The sequence below is a fragment of the Triturus cristatus genome, chromosome 6, assembly GCF_964204655.1.
Source record: "Triturus cristatus chromosome 6, aTriCri1.1, whole genome shotgun sequence".
In the NCBI taxonomy this organism is placed as follows: Eukaryota; Metazoa; Chordata; class Amphibia; order Caudata; family Salamandridae; genus Triturus; species Triturus cristatus.
Window position 1 is genome coordinate 561,661,356 of NC_140589.1, and position 27,641 is coordinate 561,688,996.

At 44.3% G+C, this 27,641-nt stretch overlaps 1 protein-coding gene across 1 annotated transcript in view; it reads left to right on the forward strand.

The window, feature by feature from the left end:
- Positions 1 to 27,641, forward strand: part of LOC146817397 (dynein axonemal heavy chain 5-like) — a 1,608,734-nt gene that overhangs the window by 1,024,210 nt on the left and 556,883 nt on the right. The window contains exons 54-57 of the mRNA XM_085609634.1: positions 13,045 to 13,152; positions 15,933 to 16,019; positions 18,634 to 18,698; positions 20,215 to 20,421. Of these exons, the coding sequence (XP_085465760.1) occupies positions 13,045 to 13,152; positions 15,933 to 16,019; positions 18,634 to 18,698; positions 20,215 to 20,421 (467 nt within the window). The remainder of the gene's footprint in view (positions 1 to 13,044; positions 13,153 to 15,932; positions 16,020 to 18,633; positions 18,699 to 20,214; positions 20,422 to 27,641) is intronic.

The following is a 27,641-nucleotide window of genomic DNA, read 5'->3' on the forward strand; positions in this document are numbered from 1 at the left end:
CATGTAAATCACTGACTCAGAGTTGCAATTCGTGTGTGATCTTTGCTCCCATGGAGATTGCAGGCCTAGTTCCAGTGTTTTTGTATGTTCAGTAAAAGGACATGCCACGCATGATCCACACGGACCACTTAGCAATTCTTGATTGTATATATATAAATATAAAAAAAAACATTGGTAGCTTCTCAGAGCTCCAAACAGCCTAGCTATTAACGCTTGCTATCTATACTGCGATGTCTATACACGAGGTACATTTATATAATACAAGCTCCAGCTGTATTATGCTAACCCTTCCAAGTTGGGACCAAGTATTTTTAGAATTACCACCCAGTCTTAAAAACAGCATCCACGTTAAGGCTCTCATGACCTTGTTATTTTGAAATCCTCTATGATGCTTAATAAAGTTTTGTCCATTATTCGCGGAGTATGGGTGTTGTAAACTACGGTTCCCATGAATCCCTAAGGTTTGAGCTCCCTCACTTCCGGAAGTTCCGGAAATACACTACTATCCCATTACGAGATTACAAATATGGTACTCCATAATACGAGGTCCTTTATCTTTCAGTATCCCACTTTAGATTTGGATTAACAGTAATATTTCAATCCAGCATCAGTACTGCATCTGGTCGGTCTTTTAAAAAATATCTCGTCCTTAGCATGGCGCAAGTATGTTCGGAACTACATTTCCCATGAATCCTGTAAACATCGGGATCACGTGGTCTCTCCAACACTGACGCGTATGCTAGAACCAATCACCGGTGCCAGTTTCACTAACAAGGAAGTATATATTACCGGACCCACGATACTACGGCGCACAACGCCGGAGATCGGGACCAAGTAGGTTGAGTGGCGGGGCAGGACTCTTGATGAAGTAAGTGGGGATTCTTCCTGGTTCCTACCCTTAATACAAGCATATTGTTCTACTGGTCTGAATACCAGCAGATCCAGGAGCACACCGATCTCAAAAAGCTACTTCCTACATTCCCCTTCTTTTCTCCTTTTTTGTTCGGGGAACCCCGATAATAGGGTTTGACTATAGAGCTACCCCCAATAGCCCTACGATCTCCTGAGATACGGAACTCATCCACAGTACGGTTAAGAACGCATGCGTGCTTGTGCTTTTAAGAACAACAGAGCACGAGGACAACATTGATTTTAATAGTCACGCATAGTTCACATTACTATGACGATACATAGATGCCCTTTTAGTTGTTGAGTGAGAGTGGGAGTGAGTGGAGTGTGATACATTGATAGTACTCACTAACTGGCATGCAATAACAGTTAGGATGCGAGCAAAATCGCCATCGCACGATACATCTGGCACGTTGTTGTATTACGTACAGATACAGTTACAAGTGGCACATGACTTGACACACCACTATGTCATAGAATCACACGGCAACTGTTGGTGTCGTTCTTTGTCCTAAAGCACGTTTATGGGACACATCACTTTGGAAAACCATGAGAAATATTTACAAATACATGTTGTTTGTTTTGTTGTCCATGTTTTTTCTTTCAGATGAAATTTCGTACATGACGGATTAATTAATCAGTCGATAACACAAGGAGCAGCTACTCTGCCCTTGCATCAAAAATAGAATAGGGAATTCCCTACTATTTCCCAGGGAGGCCACGTTTGCCCTGAAGAAAGTCCTGGACCTTTAAGACCGTTCTTGGACTGAAACATGTTGGCACTAGGGTCCTAGGACCATAACACTCCTATCAAGACCCTATTTTTAAGTTATTTTACGTAACCCAGACAGACCCAATAATAAAGGGATGCTGGGGATCTGCCTGAGGTTTTTTATTTCTAGTCCCCCCTGGTCCACAAATATCTTCAAAGAGCTCCCAATACTGTGGTCGAGCCCACCCCGACTTTTAGGCGTCGGGGTGACCCGATGATGAAGCATGACACCACTAGGGTGTGTGAGGGTACCTAAATCAAAAGGAATTATTTCCTTGCTCACCTTTTGGTGAAGTTATTTTCCCTCACTAGATATTGCATATCATCACACTAACGTGCTTTGATACCGACCACTGGTTAGCTAGTTAGAGTAAAACTTTTGTGCAATTGTTTCAATAGGGAGGCGTTACTCTAACCCAAAAACCTCTCCACCCTTCAGGCAAAGAAGCCTATTATATGTAGAGGTTTTGTAATCCCTTTCCTTGGTCACCCCCAGTGACTGTCCTAGTCCCCCTTGTCTTGATCCAATGGTCCGCCTTCTTTCCCAATTCTTGGGGAGACATTTGACCTAGGTCTATCATATATTGATGTAACTTTTCATCCATGCAATTACTTAATATGAGTTCTTTCATAAACAAATTATAAAGACCATCATAATCTTGCACTTTACTTCCAGTCAACCAGCCACCTAGTGTTTTCATTGAGTAGTCTACAAATTCCACCCAGGGCTGACTCTGGGTTATCTGAGCCCCCGTGAATCTAATTCTATACTCTTCAGTAGTGAGTCCAAATCCCTCAATCAGGGTGCCCTTCATGAGTTCATAGGACTCTGCTTCTGCCCCACTAAGGGTCAGAAGTCTATCTCTGCACTTACCAGAGAACAGTTCCCAAAGTAGTGCCCCCCAGTGAGTTTTCTTCACTTATCTGGCTTCACAAGCCCTCTCAAAGGCTGTGAACCACTTGGTGACATCATCACCATCCTCAAATTTACGGACAATTCCTTTGGTGATTTTAAGTTCATAAGATTGCTCTCTATCTTTGTTTAGTAAATTGCTGCCACCATTGATGGAAACTAAGCCCATCTCTGTTCTCTCTTTTTCCAGAGCCAGGAGTCTGGTCTCTAGATCTAACCTTATTGCCAACCTTTCTAAAATGTTGGTCTCCTCATTGAGGCTGTACTCAATGTACTCTGAAGCACCTGATCCACCTGTGTGGGCTCTAGGTGCTGAGAGGGTTATTCTTGGAGTCAAGGGCACTTGGGCCCTTCTCTCCGTATGAAGTGGAGGGGTGGTAGTTCTCCTCATCCCCTCCCTCTACTTCTTCATTTGAGAGGTCTTCACCATTCTCAGAAGGATGGTCCTTAGCATGCCCTGCCAACAGCTCCTGGAGCTTTTGTTTGGAGGGATGGGACCCCATGACTATATTTTTAAGCTTCCTTACAGACCTTAACTCCCTAAATCCTAAGTGGAGATAAGGTGTGAGGTCGAGCTCCTCAACCTGGTTCTATTGCAATTGTGGTTTTCTTCGCTAACAGCTGGGTTCTTGTTAAGAGACATTGTTAAAAACAACTTCTAACCCCTCTTACCCCTAACTAAAGTGAACTTTAATTTTTCAAAAATTCTAAGGGGACTTAACCAAGACCCTAACAAGACTTTATCAATTTGGAAACATTTGTCAATTCAAAAATCGGAATTCCAAAGAAAATTAAGGAGTTCTGTAGTGTGATCAGGTGGTAACCAAGTTAGTCCAACAAATGCAAAGTTGTATATCCCACCGCTGATCCACCAATGTAGGAAGCTGGCTCTGTATATACTATACCAAAATGAGGTATAGTGTGCACAGAGTCCAGTGGAACCCCAAAGGTAGGCAGAGGTAAAAGTAGATAGCACCTTATTCTGTATTTGTGGTTGTGTGGGCGAGCAGTGAGGCTTTATCACAGGGTAGTGTTAAGCATTTGTTGTACACACTCAATCAGCAAATGATGTTGCACACTCAAAGACTGAACTCAGACCAGTTTTGTTTGTATAAAAATATTATTAAGTTATTTTATTTCTAGAACCAAGCCAAGCCTGGCACAGGTAAGTGAAATAAATGCTTTGCAAACTCTTATGCAATGATAATAAGTAACGTGTAAAGTAATTTACAAAGTAACTGAAAAGTAATCTCAAAACAGTAACTTCCCTGTAGTTCAATCAACTGCATTTGAACCTGCATTCAATTGTAAATCATTGCATAAGAGTTTGCAAAGTATTTATTTAACTTGTGAATGCCCAAAATAAGGCGGAAGTGAGGGGGCATCGATGAGGTCAAACTGGATGTTTCAAAGTGCTCCTTCCCAAATTGCATAATCATAGGTTGCGTGGGATACTTCACTGAACCTGAAGTTAAGGCGGTACCATCCACCGCCTTCACAGGTTCGGGAGTGCTATTCCGAACACAAGGTATGCCTAAATACAGTGGTTTGGTCCATGAAGTTACCAGTGGCTCCTGAATCAAGCAAAGCAGCTACTCTTTGGTGTAGGTTGGGGTCCAACCATAAGGTGACTACCACATTAATATGGGCTACCGACGTCTGCACTGTATTAGCCACAACAGGGGAGATCTCTGTATGTGCTGAGCTCGAACAAGGGATCTCTGTCTTGCTCGGGCTCTTCAGTTTTCCAACGTTTCCCATTCGTCCAGTCATGCTGCAGGACGGCTTGTGTTCATGTTACAGCCCCTTTTTCCACAGCCCTCGTCAGGGCCCTGCTGTCTCTCAGGAAATGCCCACTTTTGCCACAGTATAGACACAATCGTTGTTTGCACCGTCTGTCTCGCTCTTCCACGGTTAAGGGCCCTCGGATGCTGTTAATCTGCATGGGCTCTACTCCATCCAAAGAACATGAAGCCTCGTCCATCACTGGTTTGGGATGATGTGTGAAGTACCTGGGTTCTGTCCTCCCTTTATCACCGTTCCTCTCCATAAGGCGATGATCCAACTGCACGGTAAGTGCGATCAACTCATCACAGGTCTAGAGCATATGCACCACTTGGGCTAATACGTCCGTCAATTCACCCCTCAATCCTTGGTAAAACAAGGAGGTTCTCGTCTCGATCACTAGCCTGTTGAAGCATGTAATGTAAGATAGGAGATACTGCGTGCCTTGCTTCAAGGTGATCAGTTCCCTATCCAGGGAAGGCAGATGAGACCTCCTATCGAAAAGTTTCCGCATCTCCTCACAAAACGCTCGATCAAAGGAACGGACCAACTTGCAGTATTCCCCCCTAGATACGACATCACAAATGCAGTCTTGGCTTGCCATTGTGGAATGCCGCTGGCTTACATAGAAAATGCAGACGACACTGGTTCAGAAAAATGCCAAACTTTTTAGGATCCCCAGAGAAACGTTCAGGTGGGCCCAACGGTAACTGAGGCTGTTAGATGACTTTGAAAGAGGCATTGCCACTGTCGTGGTGTGAGGAAGTATGGTTAGCAGACCAAAAGTCTGAAACAGGAGCACTCCCTTTGGGAGCCTGTGATGGACCATGTTCAGGGAATTCATCTTCTAAACGTTTGGGAGGGGGCAAAGTCCACTCCTTGATGTAGGGCCTGTTGTGTCGCCATGCCTAACTCTGTCCAGGACTTCTGGGTCAGGCATGACAGGAAGCGGATGGGGAGGGGCGGCGTGAGGGAGTGCCAGTTGATGCATGTATGGGGCAAAATAAAGAAGTACAATGCATAGCTCGTGTCCGCATATCATTTAAGCGCGCGACACGAAAACTGGCGACGAGGGTGGGATGCTAGGACACCCCCTCCAGCTCTGCACGAAGAAATAACGGTGTTGGAGATCGTTACAGTCACGAAGGGAGGCGCACTGTGATCAACGTGAGAGAGCACTGCTGATCGGCTCATCTCACAAGCCCTGACAATAGCGCCCTGCAAGACAGGCTCCTGAGGCTCAAAAACTGGTGAAAGTGCACGGCATTGGGGTAAGAGCACTGATTCCCCACTTATCAAACCGGCATACAGAAGTCACATCTGGCAGCCATCTTGAAGTCAGGCGCTCCATAGGAAAACATTATCACCAGTCCAGCGGCCATCTTGAAGTCAGGCAAATAACAGAAAAGCACCCCTGAGCCCACCAAAAGGTATTTTGAGGCCTTGTAAACGCTGTGAGAAGTATCAGAGGGGACAGTAAAGATAGTAACACATCACCATGTCCACTCAACCTGATTCCACACAAGATGCAACGCCAGGTCCAGCCTCAACTGCGCCACGTGGACCCATACTAATGGGGGTATCGTTCCTGCTTCCCCCCGAACCTCTAATACTGACTTCTGGAAACGGCATGGGCCCCAAGTGGACGAGCTGGATAGAAGACTTCGAAGATTTCATGAAAGGCTCAAGAGTAAATTACCCCGACCATCAACTCATAGCACTAAGAAATTTAGTGGGTAAAGACATTGGACAAATAATCAAAGAACTGCCTCCGGCAAACGCCGCGTTGTAAACAGACGTGAGAGAAGCTCTAGACTGGAAATTTCTTCACAAACGTAACCTAGATTACGAACGCTACACCTTCAATCTCGCATCCCAAGAACGCGATGAATCCATGGACGATCTCATTTCGCGACTAAAGCATCTGGCACGATACTGTGAGTTTGACAATTTTAATACTGAAGATGCGCTTCGCCTACGCATCATTGAAGGATGCCAATCAGAGTCACTACGACATCGGCTACTAAAGAAACATTACTCACTTGACGACATTGAGGAACTCACATGCATCAATGATCAAGCCGAAGAACATGCAAAGAAAATGGAAGCCGGGAAAACAGAAAAACGAGAACAAGCTCTCCAGACGGAAGTGAGACGTCGGTCAGATCATCGGAGGCCTGTCCCGTGGTGGGACCAGAAACAGCAACACCCAGAAACAACCACCGCACTGCTACCGCTGTGGCCTGGAATACCCACATACAAGCACCTGCCCGGCCATGGGACAAGAATGTCACCGATGCAGGAGAGACAATCACTTCGAAGCTGTGTTCCAAACTCAGCGTAAAGAAGCAGGACCAGCCAGACGAAGCACTGGAACACGCCACCACGTGAGGGCGGTGCATGGAAGGAGAGACCGCTCATCTAGCTCGTCCAGGTCTAGCACCCAGTCACAGGCCTCATATCGATCTCGCCGGTCGACATCAAGAGAATTGTCCGCCCTCACTCCCATATCACACATAAATGAGCAAGCAATGCCAGTGGCCCAACACCACAGGAAAGTACCGTTCCACCTCCAACAAGCAGTCGATGTCGAGCTTCAAGACCTGCTGAGAGCGGACATCAGAGAACGGTCATCCGGACCTACTCCGTGGATGTCACCTGTGGTAGTCGTGCCTAAGAGAGGACATGAGAACAAAGTGCGCCTGTGCGTGGACATGCGAGCCCCAAACACAGCCATTGAACGGGAAAGACACCCTGGACCTCATATCAGCGACATGATTACTTGCCTGAATGGAGCGACGGTCTTCTCAAAATTAGATCTCAACAAAGGATACCACCAGCTCGAACTTCATGAAAAATCAAGATACATCACCACGTTTACCACACATCAAGGAATCTTCAGATATAAACGCCTTAATTTTGGTATCTCTTCAGCTGCGGAAATCTTTCAAGAAGCTGTTTGGTTAGTGATCCACCACATTCCAAACTCATTCAACTATAGCGACGACATCCTCGTATTTGGTGCAACACGCGAAGACCACGACAAAGCCCTAAACCGCGTGTGTCATGCCCTTCTTAACGCCAACCTCACACTCAACAGGGACAAGTGTGAATTCCACAAGTCAACTCTCAAGTTCTACGGACACATCTTCTCTGAAGACGGCATGAGACCAGATCCTGAAAACGTCTCAACACTCGCTGACACTCCACAACCTTGTGATGTCAGCGACATCCGGTCCTTCCTGGGCATGGCCAGCTATTGTGCCCGATACATCAAAGACTATGCAACCATCAGCTACCCGCTGCGAGAGCTAACAAGACAAGGCCAAAACATTTCACTGGTCCAAAGCATGCGAGCATGCCTTCAACAAGATCAAAAGGGCTGTGAGCTCTGCCGCTCACTTGGCCTACTTCAACCCCAAACAGAAAACAGAAATCACAGTTGACGCCAGCCCTGTTGGCCTTGGTGCCATCCTAGCCTAGTATGATTATGAGAGAGACCAGCGTCACATCATAGCCTATGCCAGTCGCAGCCTCACTGACACGGAGAAGGCGTACTCCCAACCAGAGAAGGAAAGTCTGGCAGTCGTGTGGGCATGCAAACAATTCTATTTGTTTGTATATAGGAAGCATTTCACACTTATCACCGACCATCAGGCCTTAATCACCATCTTCAGCAACCCACAAGCAAAGATGCCTCCAAGGATCGAGAGGTGGAGGATCCACTTGCAAGACTACACATACACCATTATTCACAAACCGGGAAAGGCAGAGAACCCAGCTGACTACGTATCACGTCATCCCAAGTACTGACACAGACACGCAACTCGCTAGCCAAAGAATACCTCCATTTCGTTATTGACCAAGCACGCCCACCTGCCATCCCACTAGACGCCATTGTAGAAGCAATTGCCAAGGATGCCACACTCCAGGACATCATACAACGCATCCACACAGACTCATGGAGACATCTGGAGGACTCGCAAATTACCACTGCTATTAACATGCAAGAACTCTCATCTTTCAGACACGTCAAGGATGATCTCACAATCAGTGCAGATGGGTTGATACTAAGAGACCGAAGGATTATCATCCCTCACCAACTAAGACAAGGGACCATCAATCTAGCACACGAGGGCCACAGAGGCGTAGTAGCCACGAAGAAAGCACTGAGAGAGAGGGTCTGGTTCCCATCCCTTGACCAAATGGTAGAAGCCACGCTTCAAGACTGCCCACAATGCCAACGAGTAGGGTGAGAAGAACCACACACCCCATTACAGATGTCTGATCTCCCAGACAGCATGTGGCAACAAGTAGCTATCGACTTCTTCGGCCCGCTAAAGTCTGGGAAATATGTCATTGTCATCATGGACGAGTATTCCCGATTTCCCATTGCACATCAACTATCATCCACAAAAGCATCTGCCGTCATACCCATCCTTGATGAAGTGTTAGCAGCATGGGGAATCCCCAAGATAGTGAAGACAGATAATGGACCACCTTTCAATGGACACGAGTTCACGGAATTCGCAAATCACCTGAATTTTAAACATTGGAAAATCACTCCTTTATGACCTCAAGCCAATGGGATAGTTGAGCGCTTCATGGCCACCCTGAAGACAACAATACAACAAGCTGAACTGTCCCAGCGTGACATCCAACCAGCGTTTAATGAAGTGCTACGAGCATACAGAACCACACCACACAGCACCACCAACAGGTGCCCCCGCTACTCTGATGCTCGGGAGGACCCCGCGCAGCAGGATACCGACTTCGAATGCAGTCATGCAATCCAGACTTCCGAACACAGATCGTAAGACACTGATGAACCTCGATAGAACCAAGAAAGCAAAGATGAAAGACTACGCCACAAATCGTTGTTGTGCAAAGACGTCTGACATTCAAGAAGGAGATTGGGTATTAGTGAGGCAGGAACGGAGAACCAAAGCAGACAGCCGTTATCATGCCCACCCGCTACAAGTGGTGAAAAGGAAAGGGAGCATGATCACAGCTGCCTCCACAACCAAGAGGACCACAAGAAATGTGTCACACTTCAGGAAGTGCAATCCAGCGGCATATGATCGAGAAGACGAAACAGATGGAGACGCAGACACCTCAGACCCAGGAGCGGACAACCTCGAAGAACGCCTTCGTGTCATCGACACGGATGAAATCAGAGAGCGGCGTCCTCCTCGCCGGCCACAGAGGACCATTCGAAGACCGGTTCGACTTATTGAAGAACTTTAAAGAATAGAAAGATCCAAGGTAACTGACAAATCACAAAAGGGGGAGATGTTGTGTCACCATGCCTGAGTCTGTCCAGGACTTCCGGGTCAGGCATGGCAGGGAGCAGATGGGGAGGGGCGGTGCGAGGGAGCACCAGTTGATGCATGTACGGGGCAAAATAAAGAAGTACAATGCATAGCTCGTGTCTGCGTATCATTTAAGCGCGCGACACGAAAGCGCCCTCTACTACTCTCTGTCTTGCCCTGTCGTGTTATCCTCGCTACTTCCCTATGCATTGTTCCTAACTACTTGCTCAGATCCTGGTTTTCCACTCGGAAGGCCTGGACCTCTATCTGTAAGGTGGTCAGGCTTTCAAGATCCGAAGCCATCTTTTCATTCGGATCCATCACCCAGGCTGGTCACCTATGTGGGCTAGTCGTTCTGTCGGACACTAATGACAGAAACGCCACTGACCTGCTGCGAACGTCGAACAGGGATGATGGAGAGCAGATAGTTTCACAATTCCCTTCCATACATCAACCAGGGAGCAGCTGCTTGAACTCACTGCGCTGTTAGGAGTGTGTTGGGAAAAAGGGGAATGGAAAAAACAACAAAAGAAACTGCTGGCAGAAGGATGCGTGGATCAGGTCCATCTATCAGGGAGAGTAGGCCACCAAGGTTGTTATGTATCACAACCTGCTGTGTCCCTGTATGCAAGAAAAGAGAGAAATAAGAAAACATACATACAGCAGTACTACTCTCCGAGGTAAGCCCTATTCTAGGTCAGACAATTACTTACATCCCCCCAACATCCACTAGACCACCAGCAGAAGGTGGGACTTGGAAACACTTCTCTGGCAACCATGAAAGAGAAGTCCAGGTAGCACAGGACTCACTGGCCAACAAGTCCAAAAAAACAAGAATTCCAAAATAAGGTGCGGATCCAAGAGTTCAAAATAAATGTTACTGGGACAAAGTAAGTAATTAAAACAACCAAGGAGCCCAGCACTCAACACGCTTTCACCACTTATCTGCCGCAGGTGAGAAGACACCCCTTGTTGCTTCACATGAGCGGTGCGTGAATGCGAGCGGCTATAGCCAGTATAACTGGAGGCGGGACCCGGCTCCGGTCGGGAAGTCCCTACGGCAGCAACACGGAGTAATCGCCTCCAAGCAGGTAATGTGGCAAGGAAAGCCGCCGGGAAGAAGCGCTGGTGGGACAGCGCTGCCAAACGGCTAACAAGAGCGGAAATCCTAGGAAACAAACCACTAGGCAGGTCACAGAAGTCCAACGAAAGTAGGAACGACTAGCATGGAGCAGCGGGCTAGTCGGGTAATATCCTGTCTTCACCGCGTCAGCTGACCGCCGGTGCCATATCCCGGAAATGCCCCAGTGGATGCTGTGTGATGTAGTCTGCAACCAACACGCTTCCCAGTCACACAGTTATAGTAGAGGAAGGGAAGAGTGTGCCTGCTTGTCTCCTGATGCAGAATCCCCACCACAGCCATGACAACAACTAACCAAATTAATCGAAGAAAACTCTATCCTCGAACCCTCCCAATCCGGATTCCGCAGCAACCACAGCACCGAGACCGCTCAAACTCGCCGCCACAGACAACATCCACACCCTCCTTGACCAAGGACGCACCACGCCCCTGATCTTACTCAACCTCTCTGCAGCGTTCAACACCGTCTCCCACCGCACACTCACCGCCAGACTCCACGACGCCGACATACAAGGAACCGCCCTTGACTGGATCCGCTCATTCCTCACCGACAGAACCCAATGAATCAGACTGCCACCCTTCCTCTCAGAACCCACAGAAATCAACTACGGAATACCCCGAGGATTATCGTTCAGCCCACCCTCTTCAACATCTACATGGCCCTCCTCACCGCCATTGTCAGACAGCACGGACTCAGCATAGAATTCTATGCCGACGACACCCTGCTCATCCTCTCCCTCCCCAAGGACCCAATCACCACCAGACTCAACTTCCAGAATGGAATGATGGATGTCGCATCTTGGATAGCAGCAGCTGCCTGAAGCTCAACTCTAAAAAAGACAGAGGTCCTAGTCCTCTGACCCTCCCCCTCTGCAAGGGGCAACACCTGGTGGCCCACTGCCCTCTGCAGCCCTCCCACCCCCATGGACCACGCCCAAAACCTCAGCATCGTACTCAACTCCTCCCTCTCCATGACCCAACAGGTAAACGCCGTCGCCTTCAGCTGCTTCAACACCCTCCGCATCCTCCGAAAGGCCTTCAAATAGATCCCCCCAAATCACGGAAGGCCATCACCCACGCACTCATAACCAGCAAACTGGAGTACGGAATGGCCCTCTACGCCTGGTTCAACAAGTCTCTGCTCAGCAAACTCCAGACCATACAGAACACCGCAGCCAGTCTTGACCTTGGCACCCCTTGACACAAACACATCACCCAACACCTGCAGAACCTCCACTGGATCCCCGTTGAGAAGAGAGTTACTTTCAAGATACTCACCCACGCCAAGACCTGGAACGAGCTCCTGATCGACATCAGACGCGCCCCCTCCCTGAACATCTTCAGGAAGATGTTCAAGACCTGGCTCTTGGACTGAACGGAGCTGCTTACCCCTCCCCCGTCCAGCACCTTGAGACCTTCACGGGTGAGTAGCTCACTTACAATTTCTCTTATTGATTGATTGATTGACTTTGTGGGCCTTTTAAGGGCATGTTTGCCTCTGTCCATATATCAGGGATATAGCCTAGTGCAGAGGTTCTCTCATTTGCATGTGGCCCCTACCCAATGCAAATGAGGGAAAGCCCTCTCTCGATAGCACTGGTGCACATGTAGCATATCGTATTACAGAAGGGGCTGCACAAGCATCTGCGTCCCCTTCTGTAATACCAAAGTGACCCAAGGGCACGCAAAGTGGGCGCATATACCCATTGCGCCACTGGAACACTTTCTGTAAATCAGCCCGTGGTGGCCAAAGTGGCATGAGGATACCAATGATGTTAATCTTGTTTAATAGTCAGAAACCGTGATTACGAAGTTCAAACTTCAAATAGCCCAGATTTGCGTGGTTTTTCCCAAAAATAAGTTCTGCATTACTATGTAAGGTATTTTCAGAGATGTCACATTTTGTGGGGTACTTGTAAAGTTCAAACCTGCCTGCAAAGCAATGGAATGGAGCACATGGTGCTGAGGCACAATCTTCATGATCGTATAGCTGGTGTTAGGTGCTGCGTACTGAATGTGGAAATGATCCTCGTGGGCAAAGTGTTTCTTGCAGAGGTGGGCCTTTAGTTCCTCCTAGAAATGGAAAAGCGAAGATGACGGCCTGATGTTCAAGTGACGATGCCAGTCTGATCTTTGTTGGGATGGGGTTCCAGATGTTAATCAGCAGTGCATGCCGACCACCAAACTGTCTTTTCTTTCCCTGGTTCCTCAGGTGCTACAGCTCAAAAATGGAGACAATCTGGAGTTTGCAGAAAGCATGAAGCTACTTTTTGAAACAACAGATCTACACGTGGCCTCTCCTGCTACAGTTACAAAAGCTGTAAGTATACGGCCGGTGAAGGACACATTTTGGATCCGCCTTAAAAATGAAAATTATAGCACTGCAAAGAAAAGCACATAAGCCGACGTGTGGTGAGAACTAATTAGATGCAAGTTCATAGAAGCACTGTTTATAGATACAATTATTTGTTCATGTGCCCGTAAATTCACTAGCCCTTGACCAAGAACACAAAAATGAGTACAGGTCTACTCTGTATAGTGAAAATTAAAGATATTTCAATGTAAGTGTAGGTGGGGCAGGATGGATTTGAGATAAATACACAGATATTGTACCCACACAAAAGCAAGAACCTATCTCAACGCTTGAATATCAGGCCACGCCACATCCAGCCCCACAAGTGTGGGTGCTGAATACAGGGGGCTGTAGTGTACCTCCTTGAAGGAAGACTGGGAGCTCACTTATTCTTATTCTTACTAAACTCAAGGTGTCAGTGAGGATCAGTCTTGGATTCGGTAGGGTCTGCTATTTGAAGTCCTTGAAGTGTCATCATCTGGTGCTACCCATGAATTGATATTACTTTTTAGTTAGTATTGATACGTCAACTCTTTTGCAAAGCACAAGCAGGACCTTTTTTTGGTTTACAAGTAATGTGAATAACGGTGCATCATGTGTTAGCTTGTCTAGGCCTGTGTCTGCTGACTAACTAAAATATGGTGAGGTCAGGGACGTAATATTGCAGAATAGGTATTTAATTATCATGGCGGAAAATATATTTACTCTTCATGCTCACAGCATCTCGACACACTGGGGCACATTTACAAGGAAATGGTGGAGTTTGGAGCTGCGGCAAATTGTGCAGCGCTGCGCTCCACCATTTCCAAAACGCTGCAATGCACCGTATTTACAACAATATGGCGCACCCCTGTGTTTTCCCTGGCGCTGGTGGTAAAAATAGCTGCCTAGTGCCAACAGACACCCTTGTCCCATGGTGCAAGGGTGCCTGCGCAGCAGGGAATGATTATTTAAGGGTATTGCGCCACCGGAACATCAGTAAAAGTGATGTTCTGGTGGCGCAATCCCCTTGTAAATATGCCTGTGGTAGAAGAATATGGAACATTTGTAAGTCACATGTTCACCAAAGATGCAGAACATGTACAGACCACGTTTAAAAGGGGACCATGAAGTATGTGGAAAGATCACACCTATATCACCTTGCATACTTACTGCAGTATATGTCAGTGTTTTTCCAAAGTACTATGCTTTAATACATTCAGTGCAAGCAAAGACTTAGATTGTTGAGGTCTCAAGTGCCAAGTATGCAGGAGCTTCGAGACTGAGCTCTGAGACCACCACTTGGCTGAAGCCAGGCACAACTTATCTCCTGCCACCGTCCCCTCTCAACTCCCGCGGCCCGCATGCTCATCTGCTTGACCGGAGTGGTAAAAACAATGTCCGGGAAAATTAGCATGGGATTAATGAATGCATTTGGCAATTTAACTGTGCCTTACTCTACAGTGTTGAGTTTATAGGGTGGCAGTCATGCAAATCATAAGAGTTGTATTACTGTAATTAAGAAACCCTTGCATGCAGTGAAAATATTTTCGAGAAAAACTTCTCTTTCATCTAATGTCTTACAAATGGAAAAACTATTGACTGCGCTAAACTCGACCTTAAGTTTAAATGTATGATATTCGGATGATTCTTCTGGACACGTTTGTGTCTGTCTTTCCAGCTATCAGGTGAGATAGTTTTTTAATACATTTAATCTCTTTGTATATTAAAGTTCATGTTGGTTTTGCTAATAGAGAGACAATGTCTTATTGACAGCTTAGTTGGTAAAATTAATAAAGAACTAAGAAAAACAACAATCTCTTAAGGCTTTAAAGTGAAATTGTTGAACAAAAAGCAAGTGCAAGCATATATACATATGTGCAAAAAACGGGTTTATTCAGTGCCTTGAATATGCTGCTTATTTACTGGGAGCTGTCCGTAACAAGACGGTTGGTAGGCCTCTACACCGCATGGTGTCTGGGGTGTGCAGGTACCGCAAGAAGAACCATATATTGCCAGGCCTGACTGCTGCCTTTGTTTTAAGTCAATACTCTGTAAGTAGGCCAGGTCTAAAAACTGGATTTACACAAGGGGTTTAGAGACACATAATCAGTTTACAGAATCCTACTGTGGCATGGTGCTATTCTGTGCCATGAGCCCTCCTGGTGCCAACCTCTAAGTGGGTGATGGACCTAGAAAGGGCTAAATACTGAATAAATGTACCACCAAGTGAATAAGGAATAGGGGTCCCCAGTCTCTGGTGGTTGTGCGCCCCGCCTAGTATGTACAAAGTGCACTGTGAGAGCTATGGGCCAGGCAGTGGGAAAGAGTCATGAGCAGGGAATACTCAGGTGAGAAGACAACATATGGCCCTCACCACTGATGCAGTAAACAATTATAAACAATGCTGCAGAGCTGAGTGACCAGCACAATGCCAACAAATAAGCAGCCCTACACCAACCCCTAGGATGTGTCCTTTAGGTTTAGTTCTCATCAACAGTCACTTATCTCACCATCATTTTGAGATAAATTAAGAAATAACAGTATCTGTGTCATGAGAATTGTAAAGTTCTTTGGACAAAATACAGTCCTTCGAGTTGCCGCTCGGTAGTGTAAGGGTCAGTTGCTCCAAAATGTCAGAATCAGATGCAGGATGGCTACTCAGTTTTTCTGACACCCATACCATTTTGATTACAGAATTATTTGCTCAAATCATCACATTGAGTGCGTTAGACCGACCCATGTTATACCTTGTTTTCTTGGTTCAGGGAATACTCTACCTAGAGGGAGACGTGCTGGGTTGGAAACCTTTAGCAAAAACCTGGCTAGATGGACGAAATCAGCAAGAGATTACTGTAAGTACTAAATGTGTCTTTTTTAAAAATAAACGGGCTTTGCAAAAAATGCAAAATGTGTAGAAAGCTTGTCATCTCATCATGAAATGTACTGAAGTGTTACAACATTCTAAAGGATATGTGATTTCAGTTCCAGCTAGAATCATGAACAGTACTGAGATGTACGTCAACACTGTGCATAGCCTGAATGATTTCTACCACCTAGGTATTGCTGATGTGATGTACTCCCTTTTCTACAGCTGCCTCGTGTTGCAGTTTTGTGGTGTGCGTTTCGGAAAGGATGTCCGCTTTTGCACTGAATCTTGAAGGCTGTAGTTTATTGGTATTGATTCATGAGGGCCACGTGAGAGGAAAAGTTTTGTAATTGCCTGCTTTACTAATCAGGATATTTGGGCTCGATGATGTCATTCACCATATGATCAAATTATGCCATATCGACTACGTCACCTTATCTACCTGTCCCTCGGTTCCCTGGACTGTCTAATATGAAATAGCAAAGCTGTATTCTAAAGAGCCACCCAGTTCACTTGTTAATCCGCTCTGTGGTTAAAAGGGGAGGCATTGGGGATTCTGGTGACGTGAAGTAGTACTGGTGGGATAGTGAGGCCTCCACATTTCACTTCCTGCCCCCACCTAAAAGCTGAGGTGGTCCTACCTCCCAGAGGTGTGTGTACCGCTTTCCCTTTCATCCAGCTTGGATTGGCTGCATAGTCCCTTCATCACCATTCTGCATGAGACCCTCCATTTCCATCCCTCATCTCTCGTATTTCTTACAGATGACATCACCTCTCCTTACGCACATCTCTCTCGGATATGTTGCATCTCCCCTCCCTCATGCACATGCACTTTCCTGTAGGCGGCGCCTCTTCTCTTGCCTTCGTCTGCCAATGTTGCTGCTGGTGTGAGCAGTCTATTAATAGATGGAATAGTGATGATACAACACAACACAGAACAAGAGCCAGGCACAAAGATGTGACCAAGACTGCTGGAGTAAAAAAGCATGTACTGGTGAAAGAACAGAGGTGAAAAGGCTGAGTGCGAGAGTGGGCATGATCCAGGGAAGAGTAAAAGGCAAGAAAAGCTGATGCGGGGAACAGCTGCGAACTGGAAGGGGTGTCGGGTAGGGAGGAGTCGTGGGGCGGTAGAAAACGGGGCAGTAAGAATCGACTGTGCAGTGAGTCTGCAAAATATTCTATTTTCAGTCATCCGCATTTTGTCACAGTGCTTTCAGAAAATCCCGGATATGTCCCGAATATTGCCGTCCTCCATCTTGAAAGATGTTCCATTTGCTTTTGCTCTCTCACCAACCTACAGCTAAGTTTTTTTGGGAGAAACTTGTGCATACTTTGCATGACAATTTTACGTACACAGTTTCTGACCGAGCTGCTTAATAAATTACCACAAATACCTAATATTGCTTTTATGTGTTATTTTTTAATAGAAGGATTTTACTTACTTACTATGAGATGTTGCAGGGAATGTATCTTTAATTCTCACTTCCAGACAGCTTTTAGCTGTTTTTAGGTGTAAGCCTCTTGTGGACCAAGCCAAAAAATTAAAGTGAGCTTGAGCCCACCCATTGCTTACCATTGGTTCGCTTTATTGTCACTCTCATTTTCTTACTTCTTATTTGATGGCATGCCTTTGTCTTCTTGTTTGTCTCTTGAGTTTTCCATCCCGTGTAACACAGCCTTTTCACTATCCTTTTGATTAGCCAACTTGTATTGTTCCACTGTTCCCATTTAGAGAACTACTTTTTCTTTGTCCAGGAGCGCTCTATGGGAGTGCACGTTTTCTAGCTACCTCCATTGTGTGCTGTTTCTCTCCCGCAATACATGCTCCTGTGCTCCGTGTTGCTGCATTCCTCCATATGCTCTGTCTTGTGTGTTGTTTTACTGTTGGATACCCCCCCATCACCCCCACCTCAAGTGCTCTGTTACTCCCTTCTCCCGCACCCTAGCTTTTCTTTTTTCTTTTTAGTTACCCCCTAGCTCCAAAGCTCGGATGATGCTCCCCTCACCCACACTCTACCTGCCCGCCCCCCTTTGTTGCTTTTTTGCAGTTTTTTTGAAGAGCCCTGCAGCTCCCATTTTCCGCCGGCATTCCACTTTAAGAAATGAGCTTTTGTGCAAGTGAACATTTCTTTTTAAATTTTTCTGCTCCAAATGGCTTCAGCCATCTTGGATAAGTATATAATAAATAAAAAAATGAAGAAAATGGCCACCACACATTCAGTAGGGGGCATGGCCACGTCATTTGTTTTGTTTAAAAGGATACTGCCTTTTCTGATGCTGCCCAGCTTCAGCAAAATGCATTGGAAAAGCTAATAGTCCACAAAGGGTGAGACCTAGGGGCTTTGCCAATGATGTTTACCTTTACACTGTAAAAGTGTTTCATGCGTTAAGAATGATGGCCCCATAATGTGCGCAGGTCCTGCATTGCCAGTATTGGTTTAGGGATTTCTTAAGCGCCCTTTACAATAGGGCAATACTACTTTTGTGGTGATACCTATCCTGCACATGCCTTTTACATATGATTTTAATTTAATTTTGAAGATTTCTTAAATAAAGGAAACTGTTATAGACGATCATATTTTCACTTTTTCTCTCTCCAGGTTCTTTCGAAAGCCTTCTACAAGACCCTGGATCCGATACTGAATTTTGTTCTTCATGACGCTAAGTAATGATAAAGTCTTTAGATGTCAGACGCTTCATGTTGCACGCACAGAGTCCCGCCTTTACAGCAGTTAAACTCAGTCGCGGCTCGCACAGGTGTGCGCGGTGGGGAGGTGAGCGGGGTGTGTGTCTGGGGGGGGGGGGGGGGGGGGTTAGTGGAATTCGACATACAATGGGATAGTGAAAAGTAAATAAAGAAATGAAACCACTTACCTTGCGCTCGCCGTATCGCCACTTTCCCCTATTCAGCTGTATGTCGAATTCCACTATTCCACCTGTGCGAGCCACCACTGAATAAAGTAGATTACTGGCAGACATATTCCAGATAAAAAAACACACAAGCTGCCTGTTCTTTTTAAATGTGACGGGAAACCTGAGAGTGATATACGGCATTGATGTGTTGTCATTAGGTCACTAGGCCTTTGCAGTTGTGTGAACAGTGAAGTATTATTGGCAAAATCACATTACATGTATTCAGAATGACTGTCTTTTATAAGAATGAGGCACTGTATTAATGGCCACCAAAGGCAAGGCCCTATAATACAGAATAGTGCCTTCGCGGATTAGTATAGTTCGAGGCAGAAAGGCAATTATGCTATTAGAGCAATCGCCCAATAAGAGTGAAATGTCCTACATTAAATAGGGTAAAACAGAAAGACCAGCATCAGAATGTTGGAACAGAAAGTGTGGACCAGTCATTAATGAAACCACCAGAAGCCCCTTTCCAAATACGCAGTCCATTTTTCTCGTGTTGCCCCATCATCTAGTCTTCCTATGCCCATGGTACATGGCTCATGTGAACAATATTGTAGTCCTTTATAGTCGTCCTTTATGTACCAATTCGACCATTTCTGATCAATTCATTTGTATGTGTTTCATATTTTGTGCAGGGATTTGCAAACTTCTAACAAAAGCGCCAAAGCATCTACTTTGGAATATGAAGCTCTTGGGAGACCGTGTTTTTAGTATTGAACATTAGGGTGATTAAACGCTCCTAGAAAATAACAGGCCTTGTAAACTTAGAGTCTGCCGTGTTGGCAGTGGAGATCTTTCCCTGAGTATAATCCAGTTTGAATGGCATCATTTAACATCTGTCATTGTTTTTAGTTTTGTGATGTTTGTAAGAGTTGTTGATTGTATTATATGTTTTTAGGATTATTTTTTGTTGTAAATGGCATTTCATGTAAATTATGATATCTGCCAAACATATCAGTTTATTAACAGTCGTGATTGCCTCCAGCCGTGGTCAGTAATGCTTAATAGCTGCTTCTCATACACTTAATCATTTTATTGTATATGGTCATTACTGCAAAGCCGGAAACCCTGCTATATATTTTGTTACTCAGCCCTTTATCACATAAGATGAAGGTGAGGAACACAAACATATATGCCATGACTCATCTCCAGATAAGCCTTCTTTAGTCTCTCTAATGGACACATCTCATATGTGGTGACTCTCTTCATCAGTCTGTGTGCCATAGCTTTTACTCCTCCATAAAAGGGTTGTTTCTTTCCTTCAGGCCCCTGGTGCCAGTCACTGAGGTCGGTCTGTTCAGTACCTGCACCAACCTACTGGCAGCCATGTTGAATGACAAGGCTCAGAGCATCGGGGGACAACTGCACATTGAAAGGCTTTTTATCTTCTGCCTGATTTGGTCGGTGGGAGGACTCCTGGACACCACAGAGATGAAGAAGTTTAATGAACTCATAAAGGTTTACACATCCGTGTAAGTATCCAGTGCCAGGAAGACTCAATGCCCTTCACTTTGTATTATAGATTTGCACAAGCAGTCCATCTCCCCAGACTGAAGCCATCCCATCGTTCCTCCTTATGTGTATACATTTAGTTATCTCTCTGGTGACATATTGCAGAGTTAGGGTTTATGCCTGAGAGCAGTGGTTGGGCCTGAAATCCTGACACACAATTTAGTTTACTAGTTTCAGATAAAAAAAAAATGCTTTTGTCTACGTTTAATCATTTGTATATGTTTCCCAACTGGATGTTGATGCCAAAAGATGCAACTACTTGCCTACGTGTGGTACTTTGTGTCATAACTACTGCACGAAACAAATGTGTATATCTGACTCCAGGGTTATTATATATTGGGGCTAGGGGTTTACAGATCCATACCCACGGTCGGTCTCTATTTACTGGGCAAGAATACGAGTAACAAGACAGTGCATGGTCTATTGCTGGCCAGCTCCTCAGAAAGGCAGGGGTGATGCTACAGTGATGTGCTTTGTTTCAGTCTGAGCGGAAACCTGTCTGCTGCGGTGGCAGTGTGGTCTCAAAGAAGGGGAGCTGAAATAATGCCAATCTTCTGTTTTCCACAAATCATCCATTTATCTCTTCCATGATCATTTTTGGTGTATTGCTCTGCTTAATTCGCCTTATGCATACTATTTATAACATTCTTATTCCTAACATTAAAATTGTGCTATTTAAAAAAGACATGCTTTTCGGTTTAAAGTTACATTGTAATCTGTGCTATCAGATATGTTTGACTGCAAATAGGCGAACCTTCTGGTTTATCAGCAAGTACAATTGTTGTTAAGGGAATTCTATTGTCAACCTGTGAAGGGGAAACGTGAACTCTATTTTTGTGAATGGGCGGATTTTGCTTGCATGGTGATAGCACTGCCTGACACTGCTTTGGAACATCATTGTATTGTAATGGGCAGGTGTTTTTATTACCTCTAATTTAGTAAATATTACTTATTTTACCAACTCTAGAAAGTAGAATAGGCCCACCAGGAACTTAACCCTGTATGTTGCACACAGATCTATCTATCTATCTATCTATCTATCTATCTATCTATCTATCTATCTATCTATCTATCTATCTATCTATCTATCTATCTATCTATCTATCCATCCATCCATCCATCCATCCATCCATCCATCCATCCATCCATCCATCCATCCATCCATCCATCCATCCATCCATCCATCCATCCATCCATCCATCCATCCAGCTATATATATCCATCTAGCTATCTATCTATCTGAAATCTTCATCAACAAAACTTTATTCGTCCCAAAAATTTATAAGATAAATACAAATATCAATAAAATAACAATTAGTGAATAAATACATATCTCAAGATTAAAAGACAAGTTAAAAAAGCATCAGAAAGTATCACGTGCAAAGTGTAACAAAACCATCTGACGAACATATTTCTCTGAAAATCATATTTCCTGTGCTTAATTACACTCTGCATATGGTTCACTACTATCCGACATACACTCAGAGAGTGTGCAGTGATAAAACATTACTTGCTTGTAATGTCTGACATTAATTCAATTTAAAGGCGATATTAAATTATGTTTTCTAATGCCAGTATAACATTTTTAAAATAACATTACGTGCAAATTATATTGTGCAGAATGACCGTCACACTGGCACACTTCTAGGTTCATTGAACAACTAACTGGCTCCAGAGAAGCTACCATAACTTGCAAAGTCTTTAATCTCACCTGGTCAACAGAACCACTGGTAGTTATCATTTACACTTATAGGATAAAACTCCATGCCTGATCCTGAGATTAAAAAGCTACACTGGCAAATTGTACATTTGATGTTCTCTGTACAGTCTGTTCTATTTCTATTCCAGCTCCAGACGCGAACTTTTAAAATTAGTTTGAAGGCCAGTGAGTGGGCCTCTGGACTGATCTACAATTCATTACTTGTATTCTTTATGTACATTATGCAGGATATTTTGGTGTCCTTATCCAATTTCATGCAATCCCTAATCACCTTGCGGCTGAAATCGGTCTCTGGCGTTTTCCAAATAGACAGCCACAGAAGAAGTGTTGGATTTTAATAAGATCATCACCATAATCGAGTTCCGGTTCAGCTTGACTAATGTGAGTAGCCTGATTTGTGGGGCTCCCCAACAATCTTTTCAAGCACCCATTTTCAACTCTCTGAACGGCTGAATAATATTTAAGCCCCCAAACTCTGGAACATTAAGTTGCCACTGCTAAACATTTGGTTTGATATACTGACACATGCTCCTTAAGATGTTTGGATCCTAGGTTAGTTATAAACTCATTTAGTGAATTACAAGGTAATAAATAAGGAGCCCACACACAGCCTGTCCTCATGCATAAGACGCCCAACAAAGACTGAGCAACCGATGCGGGACAGCAGTGCTGGGGCATAATGCAGTGCTTAAAAGAAAACATAGCAACCAAAATATATTTACTTTTCACAAGTGAGCTTGGTCCACAGAGCAGGCGCTCGGTTGCTCATAACAAATTCTTAAAGGTACCGCACACTCCATACATGACAGCAATGTCTTATCGTACAACACCTTCCTCTTTTTGAAAAACACAAAGCTAAATAATTTGTATGAAAAAAAAATAAGCATAACACAATATTTACATCCCTACATCGTTTTTTTTTTTTTGTAAGACATAGTAATCCATAAATTCAGAAGGCATATTAGTTTTGCGTACAGCTCTGGTGTTATGGGACGTAATGCAATCATTAGATTGTTCAGGAACAATGTACCAGGTTGCCTTTGTGTAAGTAACAAATCATTTGCAAACTGAGATGACCCTTGACTGTCAGTTGAATGCTCTTGAGTTGTTTGCCACCAAGTGCTTTCAAGAGAGGAATTGTTCCCATCATAGCCTCACACAGCTTGAATTTTGGGTGCCTGCGCCTGGGTAATCTTGACCAGATCTCTTTTCCTCCACCATCCTTTGTCCTTTATAAGAAATGAGCCTTTAGACACTCTTTCAACACAAACTGGTTTTGAAAATTTCGATAAAGCCTGTTTGACCTTAGCGCAATTACTGATCAAAACTCAATCCCCTGCTTTCAATATTAAATCTTTGACATGGTGTGTTTTGTCAAAAACGTTCTTCAACCTGACTTTGCGTTGCTTCAACTCAGGATGCAATAGTCTGCAAGTCAGGATTGGTCTTTTTGCTTACCTCTCTCACCCAGTCAGGACAAACTGAAGCCATTGGAATTTTTTTGCGTAACATCATAAATGGGGAATAACCTATTGTACAGTGTGGAGTTACTAGATATGTCCAAACTGTCTTCTAAGGAAAGTTTCAACCTCAAAGCACATAGTCAAGGATGTTTGCGCACTCTCTTTGAAGAACTTATTCATGCATTCAACCAAAGCAGTGGCAGAAGGTGAGTGAAGCGAAACTCGGAGATGGGTAATGTGAAAACGCTAAATGAAGTCCTTCATGCTGCTGATGTGAAGTGGGTGCCGTTGTCTGTACCAGTTTCTTTGGGTGCTTCTTCTAAATCAAAAATTATTTTTCAAAATTTGATTATAGCGTCAAGGTTGGGAGCAGAGATTAAACCAAAATATATCCATTTTGAAAAATAATCATTTACTTTTGACAAGTGATCTCACTTTGCATAGCAGGAGCTCACTCGCTCATAACAAGTTGTTAAAGGTACTGTGCACTCTATACATTACTGCAATGACTTATGGTACAACATTCACTCGTAGCTCCAATCCAGTCATAAAACTGACAAAATTATCAAGGAGCTTCTGCAGCCCAAGTTTTGTCCAAGTGAAAGGACAGCATCAACCACGTAGAGTAAAACAGGAACTGTCTGGGTACCTTCACACGGTACATCCGCATTTAGGTTGCCACGGTGTTGTTCCAATCCATTTATATATGAAGTAAATAAAAGTGGTGCCAAGACGCAACCTTGACCCACAACCGAGGAAAGCATAAATCAATCATTAGTTTCCACTATTGGGCCATACCGCACACTGGCTGATGCCTCACTGTGTAGTTCCTTTAACAATTAACAATATTGACCTCGACTCCCATATCTGTCATCATGCCCTAAAGTTTCGTATAATATACATGGTCGAAGGCGGATTTTAAATCCAAAATGGCTAGATAACCATTCCCCGACTTGGCAAGGATATACTTATTAATTAATAGTTGTAAATTCAGGCACTGATCAACGGTACCTAATCTTGTCCGAAACCCATACTGCAAAGCAGACAGAGTGTTATTTTCCTTTGCCCAAATCTCTAAGCGGTCTCAAATTACTCTGCCCATAATCCTTATTGTTGAGTTGATCAAGAGATTGGGTGTGAACATTTTGGGTTACTTCTATCTCCTTTCTTGAATATGGGCATGATCAGAGATTGTGACTAGGACTTTGGTGGCCCTGTCTTACAAAAGGCATTCAGAACATTAGTTAGCAGGGGTGCGCCGAAAATCAGCATTATCTTTGAATAAATCCACAGGGACCCCATCAGGGCAGAGTGCCTTTCCTACAGGGCACCTATGTTTGCTCGCCATAATTTCATGCTTTTCGTTCGTCATTTCTGCGCCATGTACCATTGGATTTTGCACAGATGAGGCACCAGTGTAATTTGGTAGCTCTGAATTACCATACAAGTGCTCTCCCTATTTATCAGTAAAAAGAGGGCTGCTTATCACTTTTCAAAACAGGCAAGAATTCTTTAGGTTACTAGCTACTATCAGGAACTCGCAGGCCTCAGATCTGATATCACCTTTCCTGGTCGCGAGTGCTGACCTATAGGACCTACGACACTTCCAAACAAGTTCAACAACATGCAGAACCTTTTTAATAGATTTTAAAAGGGCTCCATGTGCTTTAGAGCAGTTACAATCAAACCATTTAAAAGGTTTTTGTGGAAAATTCACAATCTGAAGGGTGAGCATCTCCCCAATCGAGTTACACAGAGTTGACGCATATTGTAATCTCCGTGGGGCACCCATCAACATCAAAAGCCATGAGGAGTGCCTCCCTATTGTATGTGACAGGGCTGCTAAACAGCTTCTGTCTATCAACACTTTTCCATTTCTGTAATACACCTTTGCAGATACCCTATAGGTTTTCATGGGTGGTGCACTACAGAGAAGAAAGAAAGTTGTAAGTAAGTTGTGATCACACAGTACATTATCCTGAACTTCGTAACCAGAAAGAAACTCTAGTAAATCTGCTATGAACAAAATGAAGTAAATGATACTGTGACATTCCTTACCCATGTATGTTGGGTTTAGGCCTGGGGAACCAGCAAGTAAGTCAAAAATAATTGATATTTGACAACAAACTCATTAGGAGCATCTCCATAGGATTTGTGCCTAAAGTGTTTTAAAGGTTCACCATGAGTATCACTTAGGCAACAAATCGCCGTACCAGCTCGGTCACAACAATTAATGTTAAAATCACCCATCCATAGTAGAGAAAAGAACTCCCCAGAATGGACAGAAAATCTCTCTAACTTCCTGCTCACAGTATTAATGATGCTGCAATAGTGTCAAAACAATTATTGTAATAGGTAATTAACAAACGTTTCTTAGTGCAATACGCCAGACAAAGAAGTTGAAAATGACAGAAGTCTAAATTTGTTCTAATGACTCGGCCAGGAAATGTGGTAGATATCAGCGTTAGTAACCGACCCTTGGCCCTACCTGACAGCCCTAGGGTAGTTGGTGTAAAGTACAACATTTAGCCTTGTACATGACACAGGTTAACAAACCATGTCTCTTGAAGGGAAATAATGCCATAGCTATATATGTGATCTAACCATTGAGGATTACACTTTTTAGAGCCCAAGTCAGTCATATTCCATGTTCCTTTGTTCCCCGTTATCTTTGATAGAGGAATCACACATTTACTCAATGTTTTGCAAGACTGATCAAGGAAATTGTAGTCGTATAAAGCCATAATCTTGGCAAAGGGGGCTATAATCCAGTGTTAAAGCAGATACATCCTTTTTATGCAGGTCATATATATGACCCGCATTTTGGTGAAATTTATCAATAGATTTTCCATCGCCCTAAGTCGACTTGATATGGTTTCTAAAAAACAGCCAGCCTTTCCTCCAATTTTTCAAGCACAGAGCAAACAGAATTAAAACCCCTTTTGTTTGCGACTGCTTTGGTGGATCTTTTACTGATGCAAGTAGGCTGCGACGTGGCAAACTTGACCCTTTGTGGTGACCTTCATTTGCTGTGATGCCCACACCCCTTTTTTTCTTGGCCTAGAGTGAAGTGCATGAGAATTCAGGGCTTTTCTTGGGGCCCTGGGTATTAATCTCTTCAGTAGTTAGCAGCACATTAAATACTCAAGGGTTAACCCTACTATCTCTGCTGTCAGATCTGACAACCTGCGATTCAGTTAACAACAATGCATGGACTAGTGTCAACGGTGTCGTTACTGACAGTTTCCCAAGTTTATCTTTATGAGACCCTGTGACGTTGTTTATCTTCACTATAACTGCATCAAGTTCATGTTCAATAACCCTCATGTCATTATATAAAAAGTTAGCAGTAGAGTTATTAGTAAGTTTTTCCTTACCAGAAAGTTGCAATGCCTTCCTTTTCCACAGGCTGCCTTAAGTGAAAAAGGATATGAGGACATGAAAAATAGGAGCCAGAGCTAAGAGGAGTGGCCCAACCCAGCCTCTTTTAGACTCTGACAGGTGCAGATGGGCCTGCTGTTGGCCTGGTCTTCTCCCGGGCCATGCCCGGGAGCATCCTGTATGCATCCACTATGAAGGGCTCCCCCGCGGCCCCTCCTTCCTCCTGTAGTAGCAATTATGAGCCCCATAGTTCTGCCACAACAAACAGAGTCCTGGGTCTCCTGTGTGCGGGAAGCTGCCTCACACTATGTAGCGCTCCCCCGTGGACCTTTCTGTAGCAGAGATTATGGGTAGTGTAGTTCTGCCCAGCAAACAGACACTATCTATCTATCTATCTATCTATCTATCTATCTATCTATCTATCTATCTATCTATCTATCTATCTATCTATCTATCTATCTATCTATCTATCTATCTATCTATCTATCTATCTATCTATCTATCTATCTATCTATCTATCTGTCTGTCTGTCTGTCTGTCTGTCTGTCTGTCTGTCTGTCTGTCTGTCTGTCTGTCTGTCTGCCTGTCTGTCTGTCTGTCTGTCTGGCTGTCTCTC